The sequence below is a fragment of the Spermophilus citellus genome, assembly GCF_964194105.1.
Source record: "Spermophilus citellus genome assembly, chromosome: 16".
Taxonomy (NCBI): Eukaryota; Metazoa; Chordata; class Mammalia; order Rodentia; family Sciuridae; genus Spermophilus; species Spermophilus citellus.
The window spans coordinates 71,519,777-71,539,857 of NC_138196.1; the positions used below are offsets into that span (position 1 = coordinate 71,519,777).

Here is a 20,081-nt window from a genome sequence, read left to right on the forward strand (position 1 = left end):
GCAGACAGGGTGTCCTCATTTCAAGCATGTCCCTGACCAATCCAGAACAGTTTTCTATACCTATAAGGCAGCTGAGGCAGGAGGATTGCAAGTTCAAAGTCAGTCTCAGCAACTTATTGAGGCCCTAAGCAATTTAGAGAGACCCTATCTCAAAATGGGTGGGGATGTGGCTCAATGGTTACCCACTCAAGGGTTCAATTCCTGTTACAAAAAAAAAAAAAAAAGTCTCCAGAGAAATGGCTTCCAAAAATTTCTTGAATAAACATAAGAGTCTCAAGTCTTGGAGCTTTCTGGTCCTCCCAAGTAGCAGAGGCAGTGGTTAAAGTCATCCTTTTTTCAATCAGAAAGAAAACAGTGTTACACAAATCATTTTACTTAAACTGTTGCTGACTTACTTCAGAAAATATAGGAGCATCTAGAACTCTTCTAGAAAGCCCTCCAGTGTCCTGCTTAAGATTTAAAGACCCTTTCTTATTTTATAGGACAAGATAAGAAAGTAAAAGTCAACCCATAGGATGGGAAAAACTATCTGCAAGGCATGTATCTGATAAAAGATTTGTATCCAGGGGCTGGGGTATAGCTCAGTTGTTAGAGTGCTTGCCTCACATGCACAAGACCCTGGGTTCAATCTCCAGCACCACACACACACACACACACACAAAAAGATTGTACCCAGAATATATAAAGAACTCTTAAAATTTAATAATAAATGGACAAATAGCCCAGTTTAAAAATGGGCAAAGCATCTGAAGTCATTTCTCCACAGAAGAAATGCAGATGGCCAACAAGCACAATAAAAGATGTTTAACTCCATTAGTCATTAGGGAAATGCAAATCAAAACCACAATGAGATATCAATTCAAACGTGCTACAATGAAAAAGATTGAAAATAAAGTATTGGTTAGGATGTAGAGAAACAGGAAGCCTTGAACGCTGCTGATGGGAAGGTAAAATGGTGCAGCCCTCGTGAGAAAGCTTTTCAATCACCGCGGGTATTAAATGGAGAGTTACAATATGACCCAGCAATTCCAATCCAATCTATTTTCCTGTGCTATTCAGTTTTTCATTGCTGTGACCAAAATACCTGACAAGAACAACTTGGAGGAAGAAAAGTTTATTTGGGCTCAGAGTTTCAGAGATTCAGTCCATGGTGAGCCAAATCCATTGCTCTCAGCCCAACGTGAGTCAGAAATCATAGCAGAAGGACATGGTAGAGGGAAGCTGTTCAGTTCACAGCAGAGAGTACTCAGGGAAGCAGGGACACACCTCAGTGGCCCACTTCCTCCTGCCATGCCCTACTTGTCTACAATTATCACCCAGTAATCCATACAGATTATGAATCCATCAAGTGGATTAATCCACTGATTAGGTTTGGGCTCTTATAATCTAACAGTTGTGCCTCTGAACATTCCTGCATTGTCTACCATGTATTTCAAAAGAAGCCTACTCATGAGAATTCTCTCCTGGCTTCACACATGCTACACTTAAGGCCACTGCCTGATTGTGGAGAAACCCTGGAGCCTGCAAACGTGGCTGGCTACCTTCCAGAGTTGTCACTAAAAAATATCAGGAGACAAAAAGAAGATTTTTTTTCCTTTTATTAGTGCTCTCCATCTCAAACCATGGTGCACAAGGATAATCTTTGCTCTCTTCTCCTGTCAGCTTCATCTGAAAATTTACTAGGCCTTCAGGACAGCCCTGTGGGTATCCCAGGATGGACCCAGGCTGTTTTGCTGTTCATGGCTGCTCACCTGGATGTTCAAATCTGCTATGCTGATTTGACAGAGGCTTGAAGCAAGGGAGTCATCCACTGTATATAGCAAAAAACAAAACAAAAAAACCCTCCCAGACATCTCCTCTATTAATCCAAGCCAATAGCTATTTCTCAGCAAGACTAGGCTCAAAAGTTTTCCCATCTTTCTCAAAACTTCTTCCTCCATCTTACTGAGTACTGTCTACTTATTGCATGATACCTGTTTTGAAATTTGTTCTTTTTTTTTTTTTTCAGAACAGTTCCTACTGTGGAACACGTTTCTTTTCATGATTTTCAATGCATTCAACTTTCATTTCCATTAAAATCCCCTGCCTCCCAATCCTCTCACCGCTTTTGTACTTACCAGACACGATAAAGCAAATATGTACAATACTCAAAGTTCATGAGAGCCGACTCGGTAAACACACCCCAGCAGCAGATGGTCAAAAGGGAAGGACAATCCAGGACAGACAATGCCCTCTATTTAAAGCACTTTTGCTCTAACACGGAGCTGTGCAATAGAGTAGCCCCTAGCCACCTGCGGCCACTTATATTCACAGAAATTAAATAAAATTGAAAATTCAGTCCTCAAATCTCACTAGCCACATTTCTGGTGCTCAGTCGCTTGACAAAGGAGGTAGGAGACATTTCCGTCATAGCAGAAGTCTTAACTGAACAAAGCTGATTCAGAGAGTAATTTCATGAATTCTATGAAAGTTCATAAGGTCTGAGTTCCTAGGTACAGTGGTTTCGTACAGTGTGACTCTAAGAAGTACAACCCAAGCCACTCTAATGTTCTTGGCATGTTTTCTTAGGGTCTTTGGACAAAGATGGTCAGAGCCTAACACACAGCCTTACAGTACAGTAAGTACCTAACATTGTTTGAGTGAATGGATGAATGGATAGCATAATAACATCTGTGCTTCAGTTTCTGCCCTGACTTACTTACAGATATTAGTTCATAAGAAGCAATGTGATAATGACACAATTCTTCCATCTCTTGAGCCAAACCTCATGGGAGATCTTTACAGGGAGAAATAAGCATCAGCACACAAGGTAGGCAGCTTGTGGACCCTCGGGAGCCACTAGAAATAAATCTGCAAAATCAAAACATCTGCCCAACAGGAAATGTGATATTCAAAGTTTGAGACTCGAAAAAGCATGTTGCACTACTTGTAGCTTTTAGGGACACAAACGGAAGGTCAGGGGAGATATTCTGGAAGATCACACAGCCTGCTATCAATTTCTCAGCATTTCTCAGATACAAATTTGCTAGAAAATAATACACACACAAAGACAGGCATCTAACTGCATCTTCTATGCAGCACACTCCTGGGCCTAGGTTTCCCGTTCCTTCAATGTCTTCTGGCTCCATCTACACTGTCTATCAATTAGCTGTTTAGGAAGTCAGAGATTTGGAAATCTAAAAGCATGTAGGTCTTAGTGTACAGAAAAAAGCAGTTTCATTGGTCCTTAACCAATAACCTACTGGAGGCCAAACAAAAGCTACAGTTGCCTTTTAACATTTTCTACGTCCCATGTCCACCGACCAATAGCCACAGCAGAGCCAGGCCACTCCATTTCTATAACTCACTTTTTCTTAGCAAGAGTCTGAGAACAGACGGCCAGAGAAGCACAGAGCAGCTGTCGCCTGCTCCTTATTAATGCCCTGCACCCAGTCCCCATCCTCCTCATTATTGTTTTGACTTCTTTCTCAACAGTCTCTAAGCCCCAGCTCCTAGGAAGAAATAACAAGGAAAAGCAGCCCTCTCCACGTCAACACTGCCGTGGCAGAAACGTCTAGACCGCTTCTCTGAGGGGACGTAATTAGAAATTAAAATAGGTGAGCCTCCCATCCGTTTTTAAATTGTGAGTCTGCTCTACTGTGAATTTCATTTCATTACCTGTGACAATATGGAACTCCTTACATGTGTTTTTGATAATTACACAATTCCATCTCTTTTTTTTTTTTAAGAGAGAGGAGAGGGAGAGAGAGAGAGAGAGAGAGAGAGAGAGAGAGAGAGAGAGAGAATTTATTTATTTTTTTTTATTTTAGTTCTCAGCGGACACAACATCTTTGTTGGTATGTGGTGCTGAGGATCGAACCCAGGCCGCACACATGCCAGGCGAGCGCACTACCGCTTGAGCCACATCCCCAGCCCCAGAATTCCATCTCTTGAGCCAAACCAACGCTGGTCTCACTATTTAAGCAAACAGATCTATAAAATAATGCTTGCTGATGGATTAGTCATCCAATTTTCAGATTCCACGACCCAAAGACTCTAAATATTAGAGCCAAAACGCTCAATATCTGCAACAGGCAGTGCTAATGCTGAAGACATAAAAACACAGAGATTAAGAAATCTGGACTGCTCGCGCTGATATCTGGGCTTGGACACGGGAACCTGAGTAAATTACTCAACGGCTCTGGACTAGAGGACAGAGATGATGACAGTACTGACCCCACAGTCTGTCAGGGGGACTAGAGGATGAATTCCAAGTGAAAACACAATAAATATCAGCTGACTGAAACACATCACATAAAGTACGTGCTTTCCAAAAGTGAGGACTTACAATGAAATTTAAAGTGCTGCTTCTCAAAAAACCCAAATGAAACTACCACATCAGTGCCCCAGTCTTGGGTTAAAATGGGATTTTTCCACTCGCCCCAAGAGTGGAATTAAAAAATTGAATTTTTAAAATAACCTATTAACATATACATTTGATCGATTTTATTGGTTTATGGTCAGAGGGAAAAAGGAGAGTTTCAAACTAGTCAGTCGTTCCCTGTTAAGCCCCAAGGAGTGATCTGGCCTGGCCACAGCCTTCCTCTCATATGCAGGAAGGGGAGAAGAGCTAAGTGCCTTCCTCACCCCATGGGCGTCGCCAAGAGAGAAAATGCCCAGCCACCTCTGGGCCCTGGAGTGTCAACAAAGTCCTTGCCCACTGGGCCCCAACTGGGCTCCAGTTTGTTGACCTTGTGGGCAAAGTGAGAAATCTTTCTTTTGGTAGGACAAACAAGTACTGCAAGGACATGTGCTATTTTTATGTAAATAAGATATCATAAGCAAAGATTCATTATTGATGTTGTGAGTTACACCTTATTTTCTAATAAGGCATGGAAATGTGCTAATTTGGATTTAAGAATAATGTGTTAACTACAAGCTGCAAATTATCCTTTTGGTCCACTCTAAACTGCAACAGTATTACAACGAACACAATTTAATCTGGAGCTTGTAGAAAATGTCTTTGGAAGACAGTCACTTGACTCAGAAACCCAGGAAAGGTACTAAAGAACACACTCTTTCAAAAAAAAAAAAAAATGTCATCACTTAATCTCTGAGTTGACATACAATATCACAAGAGCTTGTCAAGACCTGAACACAGAGAATGAAATGGATGCTCTGCAGAATTTCTTCTGGATCCCATAATCCCCTAAAACAAAGCAAGGCTCCTTTAACTATAAAAGAACTGGGGAGGAGCCTGGGGGTATAGCTCAGTGATACAGCACCTGCTTAGGTTCTGAGTTCAATCCTCAGCACTGCAAAAAGATTAAAATTAAAAATTTTTAAAAAACTTAGGAGGGAAACCCAGGTCTCCATACATGGCTCAGCCTTTCCAAGAAGAGCCCTCAGATGTTTCGGACCCTTGTAGCAGAGGTGATTCCAGGTTGCATTAGACCACCAGCCTTCCAGAAGCCTGATTCACACTAAAGCACACACACACTCCGGTCACATTATTTTTCAGTCTGCCTCTAAACCTCAATCATGTCTTAATTCATTTCTAAAAACTGGGAGTGATCACGATCTATTACTCACCTCCTAATCCAACCCAAACCCAGAGAGGTGCTCTTTTGTAATTGCCAAATGACATTATTCCAAGTAAACATCAAACAAACCAGTCTTGAAGCCAAAGCACATACACATTTTAATGTTCAGGAGGTTTTGCCTGGGCACCTCTTAACCAAGACTGAGATTAACCCATTATCACACTAGTGACTTAGTTTATGAATACTGCCTGACCAATCACTACAGAATTTCAACAGGGGCTTTGTAAATACTTTAAGAAAAGAAAGAATGGGAAAGCGCGTTTTGGAAGAGGTTTTGCATTTCCTCTCCTTCTGCAGGGAACATCCTTTCCCCCACATCTCACAAAAAGTCAACCAACCCCTCCCATTCAAGGTCCAGCTCTACAGTCAGCTCCTCCGAGAGCATTACCAAGCCCAGACCGGACCCTCTCTCTCCATCTGGGGTCCTGGAGGGGACCTCCGCAGAAGTCTTTCCCACTAGAATGCAAGCTCCTTGATACCAGAAACCCTGTCTTATTCACGTGGCCGTCAGGCTTGGCAAAGTCCTTTGCATACACTCAAGTACAACTAATGAACTGCAGCACTTGTTGCCAGAATCCCACTTACCGGAATTTTCCAGATCTCCGTCTTCCCTACACCAAAACCTGGACCCACTCAAGAGTTATTCTGGAGCGGAAATCCTGGATCCCACTGTCGGGAGAACCGATGTCTGTAAAATGAAATCCTAATACCCATTCCATCCTCTGCCTAGTGGGTGTTCAACATTCTTTAACATGAGAGGAAAAACAAAACTAAACATTTATTATGGAAGTCACTGAAACATTCTAAACCCACATTCTCTAACCTGTGTTAACCTGTCTGTTAAAAAAAAAAAAAATCTCAGAGCATCATTTGCCAGGGTTTATAGCTGACATGTGTGGATAAAGTTAAACGCGTGTAAAACAGTAGGATTTGAACGTCTTTAAAAGCTATTGGGAATATTACACCAAATAAATTCCCTTGTCTGTTAGCTGGCTCGATGCAAGTTTGGTTTTCCTTTTTTTTTTTTTTTCCTTTCTTTCTGACAGGGAAACGTGATAGTCCCTGAACAGGAGAGCTGACTTGGCACCTTGGGTCCTCTTTAAAGCTTTCCTTCTTTGGATCGTTAAGCAAGAACGAGTAATCAGGCTTTTCTTCCAAGTCTTAGGTTTCCAAAGCAGAAGGGTGAACTCAAACCCCTAAATCTTAACACCAAAAAGTTGACCCCTCCGGGCCCCCTACACACACAAAGCCAGCAAGCGCAAAAAGGAAAATAGTTACCGGAACCTGACTTTACGACACAAACTCAAGCGCCCCAGGGGTCCTGGGGTTCCTGAGCTGCGACAAGGCAATCAAACCCTGGCCGCGATCGCGGCCCCCCGCGCGCGACCCCCGCGCCCCCGCCCCGGGCAGTCCAGCGCTCACCGCGGCAGGTCTTCCTTCCATCTTCCATCGCCCGCGCCGCGCCGCGCCGACCCCGCCGGGCTGCGGGCTGGGCTGCCGGCTGCGGGCTGCGGCTCGGGGACGCGGCGGGCGGGAGGACAGGCGGCGCGGCTGCTCTTTGTTGGCGCCCGGACGGCCGAGCGGCTGCAGGCGCGGAGCCCCGCGGCGGCCGGCGCGCTCTCTGGCGGAGGCGGAGAGCCCGCAGGGCTGCCCGTCGGCCGCCGCAACGTCAAGCGAGGGCGGAGAGCAGGGGGCGGCGCCCGAGCCGCGGGAGCCACACGCGCGCCCCGCCGGCCCCAGCCCCGGCCCCACGGCGGAAACCTGCCTGTTGCTTTGTCTCCTTCCCTAATCGTCTTCCCAGCCCGATCCCGGGGAGAGGCGCTCTCGCCGGTGCTTCCCCCCAGGAAGGGCGGCGGGCGCGGAACCGCGAGTTGGCCGATGTCCCGATGCGCGCCGCGACACGCGCCCACGCGTTGGTCCCCTCTCTGAGACCCGCCCCTCTCTGTTCCCCGGCACCCGCCGACCCCTTTAAAGACCATTTCCCGCCTCTCGCCCCGGAGGACAGGCGCTCCCGTCCACCCGCAGACTTGCCTCCGGACCGTCCCGCACCGAAAGGTCACTTAAAAACTGCATTTTTCAAGGAGCTGTACCTCAGATGGGTACCTTTTTTTTTTTTTTCTATGGCGTTTGATCCGCGTTGCAAAAGCAAGGACTGGAAAGGCGCCCTCCTCTGGGAAAGGGACAGGAAGACCTTAAAGCCACCGGCTTTGAATCTGAAGGTCTAAGCCAAGTAAGATCACTCCACCTTTGAGCTCAAGGCTTGTGGAGCCTAAGCACCTGGTTGTAAACCCCCGGGGCCCGCTGCATGGTGGTCCTGGGCTGCAGTTGCAGCTTTATTGTCTTATTTGCATGGCCGGTAGAAGATGCCCAAAGAAAGGACATGACTAACAAAGCCAAATTTAGAGCTGAGAGCAGGGGTCAGGTTTCCCGGTGGTCCAAGGGGCCAGACCTGGGCTGCCAGTTGGTCAACTGCTATCTGTTCATAGAGTAAGATCATAGCTAGAACGCAGCGGCATCTCATGAGTTGCCCACTTTTCTTTGTCCTACCCACATCTGTCACATCAGCTCAAGGCACTCCCTAGAGGAACCGGAATGAACTTATGAAAAATGACCACAGTCCACGCGCCCCATTCCAGACCAGCTGGAGGGGCCGATATGTAGGTTCCTGCCTTCTCTCTTACGTAAATACCTTGCAGGGTAGTCCCTGTGTGTCTATTGCCGCTAAACTGCCTCCTTGAATCGTGGATCTAGTGATTGTGTTGGGAAAAAAAAAATCAGAAGTAAGAGTAAGTACAAAATGTAGCGAGGGGCCGTGGCTGTGGCTCAGTGGTAGAGCGCTTTCCTGGCAAGGATTAAAGCACTGGTTCCATCCTCAGCACCACATAAAAATAAATAAAAATAAAACAAAGGTATTGTGTCCGTCAATAACTAAAAAAAAAAAAAAAAAAAGTGTTTTTGAAAATGTAGCTGCGGGGCTGGGGTTGTGGCTCAGTGATAGAGGCACAAAGAGCAACTGAGGAACAAGAGCCCCCAAAAGAGGCATAAGAGGTGTATATTTATCCCATACCATATTCCTCTCCTAATTCCACTCATGGCCCTAGAGTGCATGGAAAGAAAGGGAAACTACAGAATAGATGAGACTTGAGTTGCTGGTGGTCAAAGGGAGGAATGGAAAGGAAGATGGAATTCGGTCATGTATTAATACCTGCATTTAATCCTTCTACTTCGGAAGGCCACTGAAAAGCTTAGATAGTGTAATTTTGGGGGGTAGGGTGGGGGTACAAAAGTGAATATTTATTTAAAATGAAAAAAGAAGTCTCAAATACAAATTTCCAACAGTTGACAAATGCCACCAAATCCAGAAAAATCACAATATTTTTTTTATCAATTACATACATAATTCCTCTTTTAAATAACTTTCTAAAATAAATAATACTTTTTCCCTGTGTACTTTGGTAGAATACTCTTGGTCATCTCTTTCGAATGATTCTCTTGACAATCTTGTTACATCCCACACAACTCACCCCAATATGAAGTGTACAATTCAATATTTTGTTAGCATGTTCACAGGCTTGTGTAACCATCACCATGGTCAATTTTAGAAAATTTTCATCATCCCAAGAAGGAACCCTAAACCCATTAGAGGCCACTCCTTTTTTCCCTCCAACTCCCTCAGCTGCTGGCAACTGTTAATAAACTTTCTGTCTTCACAGATTTGCCTATTCTGGACACGGTATAAATGGAATCATTATGATGCATTTTGTGACTGGCTTCTTTCATTTAGGATAATATTTTCAAATCCCATCCATGTCGCAGCTTATATCAGAACTTGCTTTCTTTTTATTGCTAAATAATTTTCCATTGTGTGGCTTGACCATATTTTATTGATTCATTCATCATCTGATTGACATGTATGTTTTGTTTTTGTTTTTGTTTTAATTCTTGGCTTTTAAGAATGATATATTTGTGTTCAAGCTTTTATCTGGATGTTATGTCCTAATTTCTTAATTTTACCAAGAGTAGAATGTGCAGGCCATATTATAACTCTTTTTAACTCCCAAATTGTTTTCCGCAGTGACTGTACAATTTTTACAATCCCACCAGCAACTTTGAGGGTTCTAATTTGTCCACATCCTCACCAATACTGATTATTGTCTGTGTTTTTTATGATAGCCATCCTAGTAGAATGATTCTGTACCATCATTTTCTATAAGTAAACTAGAAAGCCCAGTTTTTCCTCTAGCAGGATTGGTTGATATTATTATTATTATTATTACTGACATTTTAAGAAAGTTCCATGTTCACATTCATTGTTGTTAATAGTATATATATTTTTCTTTTTCTTTCTTTCTTTTTTTTTTTTTTTTTGGTGTTGGGGATTGAACTCACCAGCACTTGACCACTGAACCAGCCATTTTTTGTTTTTTATTTAGAAACAGAATCTCATTGAGTTGCTTAGCGCCTTGTTTTTTACTGAGACTGTGTTTGAACTCATGATCCTCCAGCCTGAGCCTCCTGAGCTGCTGGGATTACAAGCGTGTACCACCGCTCCTGGAAGTATATACACTTTGACCAGGCCTGGGGCACACATCTGAATTCCAGTGACTCAGGAGGCTAAGGCAGAAAGATCACATATTCAAGACCTGCCTGGGCATCTTAGAAAGACCTTGTCTCAAAATAAAAATTGAAAAAAGGCTGGGGATGTAGCTCAGTGGTAAAAGACCCCTGGGTTCAATCCCTAGTCACGGGGGGCAGGGAATACACACACACACACACACACACTCACTCACTCACCTTTGGTGTATTGTCAAATTTTAGAAAACTATGCAAGTTTCTTTCATATAAACAGTAGAATTTCAAGAGTTTTTATGCAGTGATTAATATTTAAAGCGCTGGGATTTTTTAATGAGGCATAAGGGAACTTTCTAACATGATACAAATGTTCTATTCAGATGATGTTAATTGATCAGAGTCATCAAATTTCACACTTAGAAGTTGTCAGTTACTCTGTATATAAATTTTACCTCAATAAAAGTGAATCAAGTGAAATATTCAAATCGTCCACTCCTTGTCCTAGGCCGCAAGTCCTAGAGTTCTATGAATTGTTCTTTGCACTGCTGTGAGATACAGATGCGTGTGTGTGTGCACTTGCACATGAATCCTGGGGATGTTAACAGACATGAAGCAGAAAGGGATCTCGCAAAAGATGTAGGTGGAGCCACCTGGATTTTTGTTCTGAGATTAATGTTAGAGGTATTGATCCAAGACTAAACTAGGATGAGTGAAAACATCCACACCCCAGGATTCAGGTAAATGCTTTAAAAATTGGAACTTATTAACTTATTTCTGTTCATCTCTGTTGTGAGTTTTGTCATTTCATAGATGTGAGTTATTTCATACCAAATGAACAAGAAATGTAAATATTTTCTCATTATGATCTGTTATCACTTCCCTTTATTATTTGGATTCTCAAATCCAAGATTTTTAGAATATGCATTTAAAGAAAAAGATTTTTTTTATTTTAAGTCACAAACAACTCTAACTCCTACAGTACTTTCAGTTAGAACGCCTTCCACACATGCTTCAGTGCAGACAGAATGCTTTATGACTCATACACCAACTGTATACAAACCATTGATATAGTTAAGTCTTATTTATTGTCATATTTCTAGCTTCTAATGCTGGGCCTGGCCTTCTGCAGGGGCTCAATAAATAACTGTTGATGTTTTCCAGTATCTCAGACACAAAGATATAGTATTACTTAAAAATCAGATTGTGCTTGAATTTCAATAGCCCAAGGTGATGTCTGAGACAAAATTCACAGTGACATTTGCCCTGGGGTACCCTACTGATTATTGGATGGATGCTGGATGGGTAAGAGGAATGGGAGCCAAGAATCAAAGAGCAAAAATGTTAGTGGGCTTAGGTGACTGAGAGAGAAGTGAGGGAAGAAAGAGGAAGGAGTGCATCCTGTCTACTTTGTAGTGAGTGGGCAGTGTTAGATCAGAGGGTGGCCCAAGGCTTAAGGTCCACTCAGCTCAACTTTTCCCCATGACCTAAATAAGGCTATGTAGTAATATACACATGTAATAAAAGTTTCCACTCATTTTTATTATCCTCCCTGTGCATTGTTCTTCTTTTATTCATGTGACAAATATTTATTGAACATCTATTGACTTTAGTAACACACAAAAAGTCTCTTCCTTCACAGAATTTACAGTCTAATGGGCTTTGGCAAACATAAAATAAGCAAGCTAAGTAAGTATATGGGATGTTATATGGCAGCAAGTGTTTTGGAGAAAAACACTTGATGGATGCTTGTAAGAGTGGATGCTTACAAAGGTTATTCTAAGAAGGCTTCAATGAAAAGGTGAATTCTGAGTAAATACCTAAAGGGGCTGAGGGATGAAAGCCATGCAGATATGTGAGCAACTATAAGTGCAAAGGCCCTGAGGTCTTGCCTGGTGTGTGCAGAGCGCAGCAAGGTGGTCAGGGCTTAATAAGCCAGGGGAATGGCAGGAGTTGTGATGTGCAGGATCTTATAGGCTGGTGGAAGGATCTGGATTTTTAACCGCCCATGGAAGATTTTGTTCAGAGGAATGGTATGCAAGTTCAAGGCCAGCCTAGGCAATTTAGCAAGATCCTGTCTGAGAACAAAATTTTTATAAAAGGCCTGGGGAAGTAGCTTAGTGATAGAGTCCTTGCTCAGCTTGGGCAAGGCCTTGGATTCAATCCCTTATACAGAGGGGACCGGGGTGGTCGGGGGGGGGGGGCAAGTTTGGAAGTTTGGGGAGGGGAGTCAGGACCTCAGTTTTGAACATGTTAAGTACAGATACCTTTCACACATCCGGCAGAATGATGAGTTAGCCTTTGAAAATGTGAAACAGAATTCAGAAGAGGGAGATGTTGGAGATACACATTTGGATGTGAGCATAGAGATGGTGTATATACCTGTGAAACTGAATGAGATCACCAAAGGAGTCGATGGTAAAGAGTAAAGAGGAGAGTTCAGTGTTCTCCAACACTGACACGTTAGGATATGAAAAGAACAAGCAGAGGAGACGTATCTCCAGTTAATCAGGCTAGTGACCTGTGCTGAGGTCACAAGAGCTGGCTACATCAATAACTAAGAAAACAGTGAAGAAAGCATGCAATACACAGAAATACCTTTTGCAGGAATCAGGGATGGCTCCAAGACCCCTGGGGTCCGCTGGCAAGAGAGCGTGCACCTGAATTATCTTTATTTTTATAGGGAGGAAGACGCAAAAGGAGGCTCAATGGAATGTTTTTTCCAAATAAGGCAAGGGCTCAGGTTTCAGGGGGTTGAATCTAGCTTCAAGATGAGTTATGGTCAGTAGATTGATTGACATCTTAGCAAATCACACCCATCTCAGATGCCGTGTGGAACACAGGCAGAGCGAGAGGAAAGGGCACACGTGTGTTGCACAGCCCCAAAAGCATGCAACGACAGGCCAGTCCTCCCATAAGCTCAAATGTGCATAGCTCACACACATAGCCCATGGATGGCTCACGACAGAGACTGAAAATGAATAATTAGTGTTGGAGAAAAACAAATACTTGTTCCTTCATGGACTGTTTTCAAATTATTTTGACATGAAAGTTTTTCCTCTCTAAAGTTTTCAGTTAACAGTTTCTGAATTCTGCTTTCTCCCTACATCCTGAAATCACCACTTCTCTTTCAATCAACACTCTTTTATAATTTTCAAGAAGAATGGAGGAGAGCGTATTTTATGCCTATAATTCTAGCAGTCTCTCACTTTGTCTCAAGCTGATTTGTGCTTGTGGTCACAGGGGGCCACTGGTTGTAATGTTTAGATAGTACACATGGAGAACATTTCCCACAATGCAAAGGATTCTGTAGAACAGCACTGTCTCTCCACGTTGGGCACATTGGAGGCACTGTAATCTCTAAATGGCAAGAGAAAATTTGGTCCAAAGATGCCCTTGTGCTGGTATATTTTTCCTAGAGTGTAAAGCTTTTTCATACAGTTCAGACAATTCCTGACTGGTGATGATCCTGTAGTGGCCCCCCCTTTCTCCACAGAAAAGTCTTAACTGGGCTTCTCCAGAAATCTTCACCATGGCTGATTTCAGGACTGTCAGCAAAAGAGTTTCTACAAAAGAGTTCAATGTAAATAAACTTCCTATTTTCGTGTTGCCCTGTTTTACTTGGCCACTGGCCGGGAAGAAATCAGCACTCCAGGTGCTGGACACCCCCTTACTAGTTTTTCACAAACATATTTCTAATATAGTAGTTTGTAGAAATGTGTAAACAAGGCCTCTGGCTTCACAGAGATGTCTATATTTCTAAGATAAGAGAAGTTACCAATTGGGCTCCGTGGTAACAGCTGGCAGAGGGAGGAAAGAAAGGGAGAAGAAGCTCTCCCCTTCTCAGGTGCTGTCCTTGAAGGGTTAACTTGCCCAGAACAGTGAAAGAAAAAGGTGCTTTTATGTGAACTTCTGCAGACTGTGAACTTCTGAGCCCCTCCCCTTACATGCTGGGTATAAAACTCTGAAACTACCTGAACTCGGGGTTCAGGGGATTCATTGATTACAGCAAAAGCTGTGCCCTCTGAACCTGGCTGCAGCCAAATAACACTGTTTCCTGCTATCTTTGGTGCCTTGCCTTGTCTGTTCCTACAACCGTTCCCTTATGATTTTTTTTACTTTATCTTGGTTTTTAAAAAAGTGATATGAATTCAGTAGAAAATTTGAGAATTTCATCCCTGAAATTCTAAATTTTGGACTTCAATATTTTCTTTGGTTAGGGATTTTTGGTACAGTGCTGGACAGAGGCATTAAGTCACAGTTCTCAGTCAGCCAAGCGATCATGAGGGTAAATGACAGATATTCTATAATGAACTCTGTTGCTAAACTAGGATATTCAATAAATTGAGTATATTCAGTGCATTTTCAACTTACCATATTCTTGATTTACAATGGGTTTACGGTAAATCGAAGAGCAACTGTACTATGTACCCACTATCATTGAAAACAAAAATGGGGTTGGGGTGTAGCTCAGCAAATGCCTAGCATTTGCAAGATCCTGGGTTTAATCCCCAACACCCTACCCGATCAATAAATGCTAATCTTTATACAGGTACATAGTTAACAGCTGCTTTCCTGTTTCCTTCACCCTTAAAAGCCTCTCTGTATCTTCCCACTCCAACAAAAAATGCTTTACCATCAAAACAATTCCTGAAAATATTTGAGAAAAAAAAAAGTCCCTGTTTCCTTCAAACAACAAATCACATTTTCAGGGTTATTCAAAGAATGAAGAGCAGGATTTCAAAAGCATTTGTTTCAAAGGGGGATTCCATAGAAAACGTTTCTCTGCTGAAATAAGCATTTCACTTGTAATATTTTCTTCCAGGGTAGAAATGACCTAGGGAAACTGCCTATGGCTCTGTGCCTTGGAATTAGAAAAGTACCCTGGAGTGTTTCCAAGAGGACAGCCCAGCATAGCAACAGGGCTGGGAGAGGTGAATGCCATCTCCCGCTGAGCAGAGTGTCAAGGGACAGAAAGGACCCCACTTGGCTCACAGTGAGCCAGGTCTTTCTCAAAGACCATGAGAAATACATTTGGTCTTTGTTCTGGTTCCTGGCACAAAGCTCTTAAAACCCTTGGGCCTCATGAGTGATAGATAAGAGTGTCTTTTGTTACTCTTGAAGGAACTCATTTTGGGATCACATCTGAGTTTATGCTAATGAGGTGATTTAGGGTGACGCCCCTCTGCAGCTTCAGGTTGGGGCTGGTCCTCAGAAATATCTAGTGATTAGAGGGTCCGAACTTCCAGCCCCACCTGCTGCCCAGGAAGGGGAGCGGGCCTGGAGATAGAGCTGAACGGAAACATCTGAAGGAAAGAGATTCTGTGAATTTGAGGGTCGAGAACACTGAGTGCGAGGAGGGTGTCGGGCTTAGAACAGGCGTGGAAACGCTGCATGCCACCGCCTTACAGGGCTTCACCTGGCTGTTCCTAAATTTTGTCCTTTACAATAAACCAGTGAACAAAAGTAAAGAGCCTTCCTGAGTTCTCTGGGCCATTCTAGCAAATTATCGAACTGAGGAAGGGGGTGTGGGAACCCCCAAGTTATAATGGATTGGTCAGAAATACAGATGGCAACCTGGGACTTGCCCTTGACCTCTGATGTGGAGGTGATCTCAGGGGACAGAGCCCTTTAGCTTGCGGGACATGGCACTTACTCTAGGTAGATACTGTCAGCATTGATTTGGATTGTAGGGCATTCATTTGGGAGAGAATTGAGGACTTGATTAGTGTCAAAAATCCCCGCTCACTTTAGGTGTCAGAAGTGTTGTGTGAATAGAGAAACATGGGACCTCTATGTTATCAGGCTTCTGTTTCCTCTTCTATGAACAGAGAAGACTGACTTTCCTGAGTACCAATTTTCAGCATTCCAGGATGTAAAGAGCTTTCAATTAAAAGCAATCTATATATTCATGAACCTCGCAGTTTTGGGGGCAAGTCTTTAGTGACAATGATAAATCCCCAAAGCTGACTCTCTAAATGTTCTGAAGTGTGACCTCCAAGAAGCCCAGGCTAGACCGAGCTTTCCAGAAGGCAGAGACCACTTTGCTCCAGCACTAAACATATTGCCTAGTATATAGGAGGTGCTCAATAAATGGTCACTGAAGAATGAATGAATGAATGCTTGCTCTCTCCTTACTTTGGGCTGGAATAGCATGTTAAGAATTCTTTTTATTTTGGTGGGTCTAAAGAGAGAAAGCTTTGCAAACAAAATAGGTAGGAATTTTAAATGGAATTCTCATCAAAAATATGTGCCCTATGAACTTGGACATTGAAAAATCTCTAAATTTAAGTGTTTCTGAAAGGAAGGAAACCTATCCAATCTCTCGCATTAAAGACTTTCCTGGATATAATTGCTTGTCACCTGCAACAGGTGACATATTCCAAGGACTGAATTCTGATGGAGTGGGCTTTATGAGTCACTTTACTTCTAAGTTCTATGAATCCAGATAGTTGGTCTTTTGGTTTATATTAATCCACATTCAGGAGCCCCAGGGAAAAGTTGTATTTTCCCCTTCAAAATCAACTTTATTGAAGTTATATTTACACACTGTAAAACCATTTTGTGTATGGTTTGATGAGCTTTGGCAAACATACAGAATTGTGTGGATATCACCCCAATCCAGATGTTTAACCTTCATATTCTCCCCAACAGACACACACACATACACACACACACACACACACACACACACACTCCCAAGCCCTGTGCAATCAATTCCCTGCTTACTCTTACCCAGTATTGCTTTTTTTCAGAATTTCATATCAATGGAATTGTATAGCATGAAATCTATTGTGTCTGGCTATATTTCATATAGCATAATGCTTTTGAGATTTATCCATGTCTATACATATGGATCAGTAGCTCATTTCTGTCTATTGTTGAAGAGTACTCTGTTGTGTAGAATTTATCAGTTCACCAGTGGATAGATAATTGTGTTGTGTCCATCTTCCGGCTATGATATAAAATGCTATGAAATTCCATATTCAATTTTTTGCGCATATATGTTTTTTCTTGGAAAAAGAATTCCCTAGAGTGATATTGCTGGGTCATATGTTAATGTATGTTTAACTTTACTTTTTTTTTTTAATCTGTTAGTTTTCCAAAGTGGCTATACTATTTACACTAATTTGCATTCCCATCTGCAAGATATGAGAATTCTAGTGTTCATCGTTGCCAACATTTGATATTGTCAATTTTAAAACAAAAACTTTAGACTTTTGAGTGTGCAGTAGTACCTCATGGGAGTTTCAATGGCATTTGACTTATTCTATTGAGCATCCTTTCATGTGCTTATTCTCAATTTATATCTCCTTTTTTGTCCATTTATTCTTTTTCCCCCCCAGTACTGGAGATTGAACCCAGGGTCTCACACATGCAATGCAAGTGTTCTACCACTGAGATATATCCCAGCCTTTTTTATTTTTTATTTTGAGAAAGGGTTCACTGAGTTGCTGAGACTGGCCTTTAACCTGGGCTCCTCCTGCCTCAGACTCCTAAAAAACTTTAATTTTAGACATGTACCACCCCCTGGCTTTTCTATTTTTTAAAAATGGATTTTTTTGTCTTATTACTGAGTTGTAAGAATAATTTATATATCCTGGATGCAAGTTCTGCACCTGACAGGTATTTTGTTAATATTTTTTCATTGTCTTTGGTTAGCCTTTTTGGTTCCTTGAGTGTCTTTGAAGAGAAAAAGGTTTTAATTTAAACCATGTTCAATCTACCTTTTTTTTTTCTGTTATGATTTGTGTTTTGTGTCCTAGCTAAGAAATCTTGCCTGATGCAATGTCATTATGTTTGCCTCTAAAAGTGTTATGGATTTAGATCTCATGTTTACATCAATGAGTCATTACAAGTTGATTTTATATATGATGAGTTGGCGACAGAAGCTCCTATTTCCCATATGGAGACGCAATCATTTCACTGACATTCTTGAAAAGATGGTCCTTTCACCACTTAATTACCTTGTTGAAAAATCAATTTGTAAAAAAATAAAAAATAAAAATCAATTTGTTTATGTGTGGGACTATTTTTAAACACTTCTATTCCACTGATTTTTGTGTCTATAATCTATAGTCTTGATTGTTAACTTTATAGTAAATCTTGATACTGAGTAGTTTAGTATTCCAATTTTGTTATTCCATTTCAAAATTATTTTGATTTCTCCAGGTTCTTTGAATTCCGTATAAATTTGAGAGTTAACATGTTAATTTCTTTTAAAATGCCTACTAGGATTTCAATTAGGATTACATTGAATCTGTAGGTCAATTTGGAGAGAATTGACAATCTCCATCTCAGACTTCTGAAATGTGAACATTATTTATTCATCTTTCCATATCTGTCCGTCGACCTATTTATCTCTATACATCTCCCCATTTATTTAGGTCTCCTCTGGTTTCTTTTTAAATATTTTTATTAGTTATTGATGGACCTTTATTTATTTACTTGTTTATATGTGGTGCTGAGAATTGAACCCAGTGCCTCACACATGCTAGGCAAGTGCTCTGCCACTGAGCTACAGCCCCAGCCCTCCTCTGATTTCTTTCACTAATGTTATGTAGTTTTTGGTGAATAGCACTTGCATATATTTTATGAAGTCTATGTCCAAGTGTTTTAGGCTTTTTGGTGCTACAGTGTATGGTATTATTTTCTTAATTGTTTCATGTTTTTCATTATAAATATAAAGAAACAAATTTTATTTTTGCATATTAATCTTGTATCCTGTGGCCTTGCTAAATTCAGTCATTATTTCTACTGGTTTTTAAGTAAAATCATTATGATTTTCTACATAGCTGATCATGGCATTTGTGAAGAAAGACAGTCTTTGAAGAATCTTTCTCACTGGTGAGGAACTCTAGTATGAAACTGAATAGAAGTGATAAGAACAGACATCCTTGCCTAGTTTCTGATCTTAGATGAAAAGCAGTTAGTCTCTCCCTATTAAAGACAAGGTTAGCTTGGTATGTGCCTTTTATCAGGTTGAGGAAATTCCCATCCATTCCTGGTTTGTTAAAGATATTTACCATGAATAGGTTTTGAATTTTATTAAGTGCTTTTTTCTGCATCTACTGAGAGATTCATTCATATGATTTTTTTGTTTTAATGTTGCAATTTTGGTGAATGACATCAATTGATTTTTTCAAATACGAAGTCAACCTTATATTTCCTAAAATGAACTCTATTTGTCCATGACATTTTTTTAGATTAGTCTGCTCAGGCAACTATTACAGATTATCACAGACTGAATTGCTTAAATGATCAGACATTTGTTTTCTCCCAGTTCTGGAGGTTAGAGGTCTAAGATTGAGGTGCTGATAGGGCTGGTTTCTGGCAAGCCTCGCCTCCTGGTCTGAAAGCATCCCATTTCTTGCTTGTCCTCATCTGACCTTTCCTCTGCATTCACACCCCAGTGTCTCTTCCTCATCTCATAAGGACAATGGTCCTGTTGGATTAGGAACTTGCCTTATAACCTTAATTACCTCCTTAAAGGCCCTATTTCCGAAGTCAGTCATGTTGCCGGTTAGATATCAACATGTGGGTTTTTTAAAGGGGAAAGTTGCAAATCAAATATAGCAATGATGCATTTTATATATTGCTGGATTCAATTAGCTTATTATTTTCACTATTACATGTCATTTTTATAAAGGGTACTGGTCTGTAGTTTCTCATAATGCATTTGTTTGGTTTGGGTATAAAAAAAAATGCTTGCCGTATAGAATGAAGTGGCAAGTGTTTTCTTCACTCTTACTTCCCAAAAGAGTTTGTGTAGAATCGGTATTATTGCTTCCGTAAGTGTTTGGTAGAATTTACCCATGATGTATCTAGACTTAAAGTTTTCTTGTGTGAATCAATAAATACAATGACATCAAACTAAAAAGCTTCTTCACAGAAAAAAAAAAAACGATCAAAAGTGTGAAGAGAGACCCT

General features: G+C 41.4%; 1 protein-coding gene across 6 annotated transcripts in view; it reads right to left on the bottom strand.

Annotated features, from left to right (window-relative positions):
• The window catches only part of PSD3 (pleckstrin and Sec7 domain containing 3), a gene marked incomplete at its 3' end in the record, with an annotated part of 568,898 nt that overhangs the window by 398,815 nt on the left and 150,002 nt on the right, over positions 1-20,081 (bottom strand). Inside the window, exon 1 of one of the 6 annotated variants that reach the window (XM_081269549.1) lies at positions 7,005-7,167. The exons of the other annotated variants lie outside the window; for them this stretch is intronic. Coding sequence (XP_081125675.1) covers positions 7,005-7,025 — 21 coding nt within the window. The 5' untranslated portion in view covers positions 7,026-7,167. Of the gene's footprint in view, positions 1-7,004; positions 7,168-20,081 lie in introns of those variants that run through there. 6 annotated transcript variants of the gene reach the window in all.